The sequence below is a fragment of the Ammodytes marinus genome (assembly GCF_949987685.1).
Source record: "Ammodytes marinus genome assembly, contig: scaffold_63, whole genome shotgun sequence".
Classification (NCBI taxonomy): Eukaryota; Metazoa; Chordata; class Actinopteri; order Uranoscopiformes; family Ammodytidae; genus Ammodytes; species Ammodytes marinus.
In genome coordinates, this window is record NW_027648341.1 from 35001 (window position 1) to 39345 (window position 4345).

Here is a 4345-nt window from a genome sequence, read left to right on the forward strand (position 1 = left end):
GGCCGGATTTAGGATGGTTAGAAGTACCCGGATGTCCTACTTCTACATCCGGCCAAGATTTTTAGTGTTGAAATCAGCATGCTATTTGGGGGATTCTGACCCACAATCCAGTGCGCACGTGAAGTGACGTCACATCGACGAAGCCTCCGTATGAAAACAAACGGGGATGCGACGGATATAAAAGCAAGAGGCGAGATCAAGGCGCAATGTTATGATGAAATAAGAGAGTAAAGTATGTCCCAATAGTATGCCTACTGCATCCTAACTAGATTATTTTTATCGTCGGATGTAGTATGTAGAATAGAAAAAAGAAAAAAGGGGCTCAGTTGGTAGGGCGTCCCCCCCCCATGGGCCTCGGCCAGCAGCGGACCCGGGTTCGATTCCAGCCCGCGGTCGTTCTCTGCATGTCACTCCCCTCTCTGCCCCATTTCAACTCTGTCTCTACACTATCAATAAAGCATAAAAATGCCAAAAAAAAATGTAGAATGTAGTATGTAGAATAGAAAAAAGAAAGAGTATGAGATTCGGAAGGCAGGGAGTGTGTCACTCACTCACACACACACGCACTCACACACACACATACACACATACACACACTCACACACACTCTCTCACTCCCTCTCCCTGTGTTTTCCAGGTGGGAGACCTTGTGTTCGCTCAGTTCCTAGTAGCCAATCAGCACATGGAGCCAGAGCTGGTGTGTGTGGACGGCTGTGGACGGGCCAATGGGATGGGAGTGTTTGGAGAGGGAGGGCTGCTGTTTACTGTGTCTCTGGGACTCTGCAGGAGGTAACCGTGTGTGTGTGTGTGTGTGTGTGTGTCTGTCTGTCTGTCTGCCTGTCTCACTCTCTCTGTCTGTCTCTGTCTCTCTTTCTCTCTCCCTGTCTGTCTCTCTGTCTTTCTGTCTCTCTCTCTCTCTCTGTCTGTCTTTCCGTCTGTCTGTCTGTGTATACATATTAGGGGGATTGTTCCTTTAAGTGCATTGTTCTGTCTGTCTATCTGTCCGTCTCTCTCTCTCTGTATACATATTGAACCTCTCTCGCCCTGCTAGCCCCCAAGAGCTCTCTGCGTGCCTCTGTCTGTCTGTCTGTCTCTCTGTCTGTGTATACATATTAAACCTCCCTCTCTCTGTCTGTCTGTCTGTCTGTCTGTACATGTTAAACCCCTCTCTGTCTGTCTGTCTGTCTGTCTGTCTGTCTGTCTGTCTCTATACATATTAAACCTCTCTCGCCCTCTCTCCCTCTCCTCCAGACTGCTAGCCCCTCAGTGTTTCTCTCTCTCTCTCTCTGTATACATATTAAACCTCCCTCTCTCTCTCTCTCTCTATACATATTAAACCTCTCTCGCCCTCTCTCCCTGTCCTCCAGCCTGCTAGCCCCCCAGAGCTCGTTGCGTGCCCAGATACAGCAGCTGTTTCCCAGTGAAGTGATCGTGGGAATGAACGGGCGTGTGTGGGTCAAAGCCTCAACTCCACAGCAAACTCTCGTCATCTCCAATCTACTGCAGAGCGCACACACCATGACACACACACAGAGACACACACACTTCAGCAGGCTGGCAAACACACACTGAGAGACACACACACACACACACACCATGACACACACACAGAGACACACACACTTCAGCAGGCTGGCAAACGCACACTGAGACACACACACTGACACACGCTGACACACACCATGACACACACACTTAAGCAGGCTAGCACACACACACTGACACACACTGAGACACACACACTGAGACACACACACAAACAGAGACACACACACTTCAGCCGGCTGACACACACACACACACACACGCATTGAGACACACACAGACACTGAGACACACACACACACACAGAGACACACACACTGACGCACACAAACACATACAGAGACACACACACACACTTCAGCAGGCTGGCACACACACTGACACACACACACACACGCATTGAGACACACACAGACACTGACACACACACACACACTGAGATACACACAAACTGACTCACACAGCGAACACAGCACTTCAGCCGGCTGGCACAGGGGGCGCTACAGAGCTGAAATCAGTCTCTAGGTTATCACTCAAGGGTTTGTTCAGGAGATATTTTCGCCTTAAAGGGGCACTGTGTAACATTTGAAGTAATTTATTAGCTAAAATCAATATCCTCATTCATAAATATGTCCTCATTGGTGTAAAATCACCTCTGCCAATAATCTGAATTATCCTCCTGAGCGGAGAATTACAAATATTAACATTACATTTTGTACATTGAACAGGCAAGTCTTATGGAGGAATCCATGTTGGTTTGAATGTCATCAGGTGCATTGTTTAGAATTTAGAATTGTTCTTGTCCTTGAAGGCCACTGTAGCTTCTGTTATTATTCTAAAGGGGTGGGGTTACCCAGGGAGCGTTGCATTCTAGAACTTTGTAGAACTTTCTTGATGATGTCATATTACACACTGCACCTCTAAAAAGATGATGAAAATGCTTTTTTTTTTAAAGACCTGTATTATTTTTTGATTTATAAAATAAGAAGTCTGAATCCAACATCTGTTCTGTATAGTCTTCGGACACTAATATGTTGTACAAATTAAATAAAGATTTGTAACTCTGGCTTTATCCAACATTAAGATTATTAAAGAGATGCACCTTTACACATAATTAAAGCTGCAGTGTGTAGAATTTTGGGTTTTATTTCCTAGCAGATTTTGTAGAAAGTAATTATAATATCCATAAGTACATTTAATTTAGTGTATAATAGCTGAACATTTTTTTTTTAATTATTATTTTTCCCCCTTAGAAAGGGTCTCATATACAGTATCTCACAAAAGTGAGTACACCCCTTACATTTCTTCACATTTTTCATTATATCTTTCCATGGGACAACACTGAAGAAATGACACTTTGATACAATGTAAAGTAGTCAGTGTACAGCTTGTATAACAGTGTAAATTTACTGTCCCCTCAAAATAACTCGACACACAGCCATTAATGTCTAAACTGCTGGCAACAAAAGTGAGTACACCCCTTAGAAAAAATTTACAAATCGGGCCCAAAGTGTAAATATTTTGTGTGGCCACCATTATTTTCCAGCACTGCCTTAACCCTCTTGGGCATGTAGTTCACTAGAGCTTCACAGGTTGCAACTGGAACCCTCTTCCACCCATTTATGACAGCATCACAGAGCTGGTGGATATTAAAGACCTTGCGCTCCTCCACCTTCTGTTTGAGGATGCCCCAAAGATGCTCAATAGGGTTTAGGTCTGGAGACATGCTTGGCCAGGCCATAACCTTTACCCTCAGCTTTTTTAGCAAGCCACTGGTCATCTTGGAGGTGTGTTTGGGGTCGTTATCATGTTGCAATACCACCCTGCGGCCCAGTTTACGAAGGTTGAGTGCACGTGGTCAGCGTCGTACACAGAGGTTGGCTTTGGAAAATAGACGTATGAGTGCTGCCAGCATTGCTGAAGGGCTTGAAGGGGTGGGGGGTCAACCTGTCAGTGCTCAGACCATACGCCGCACTCTGCATCATACTGGTCTGCATGGCTGTCATCCCAGAAGGAAGCCTATTCTAAAGATGATGCACAAGAAACCCCACAAAAAGTTTTGCTGAAGACAAACAGACTACGGCTTACTTACTTAACAGACATGGATTACTGCAACCATGTCCTGTGGTCTGATGAGACCAAAATACATTTATTTGGTTCAGATGGTGTTAAGAGTGTGGAGCGGCAACCAGGTGAGGAGTACAAAGACAAGTGTGTCTTGCCTAGAGTCAAGCATGGTGTTTGGAGTGTCATGGTCTTGGGCTGCATGAGTGCTGCCAGCACTGGGGATCTACAGTTCATTGAATTCTAACATGTACTGTGACATACTGAAGCAGAGCATGATCCCCTCCCTTCATAAACTGGGCCGCAGGGCAGTACTGCAACATGATAACGACCCCAAACACACCTCCGAACGACCACTGGCTTGCTAAAGAAGCTGAGGGTAAAGGTTATGGACTGGCCAAGCATGTCTCCAGTCTTAAACCCTATTGAGCATCTTTGGGGCATCCTCAAACGGGAGATGGAGGAGCGCAAGGACTCTAATATCCACCAGCTCCTTGATGTCGTCATGAATGGGTAGAAGAGGGTTCCAGTTGCAACCTGTGAAGCTCTAGTGAACTACATGCCCAAGAGGGTTAAGGCAGTGATAGAAAATAATGATGGCAAAACAAAATATTGACACTTTGGGCCCAATTTGGACATTTTTTCTTAGGGGTGTACTCACTTTTGTTGCCAACAGTTTAGACATTAATGGCTGTGTGTCGAGTTATTTTGAGGGGACAGTAAATTTACACTGTTA

General features: G+C 45.3%; 1 protein-coding gene across 1 annotated transcript in view; it reads left to right on the forward strand.

Moving 5' to 3' along the window:
* LOC307270669 (exosome complex component RRP40-like) overlaps positions 1-2611 on the forward strand; it is a 5305-nt gene extending 2694 nt beyond the window's left edge. Inside the window, exons 5-6 of the mRNA XM_080054552.1 lie at positions 638-789; positions 1368-2611. Coding sequence (XP_079910678.1) covers positions 638-789; positions 1368-1572 — 357 coding nt within the window. The 3' untranslated portion in view covers positions 1573-2611. The remainder of the gene's footprint in view (positions 1-637; positions 790-1367) is intronic.
* Positions 2612-4345: the final 1734 nt, after the last annotated feature.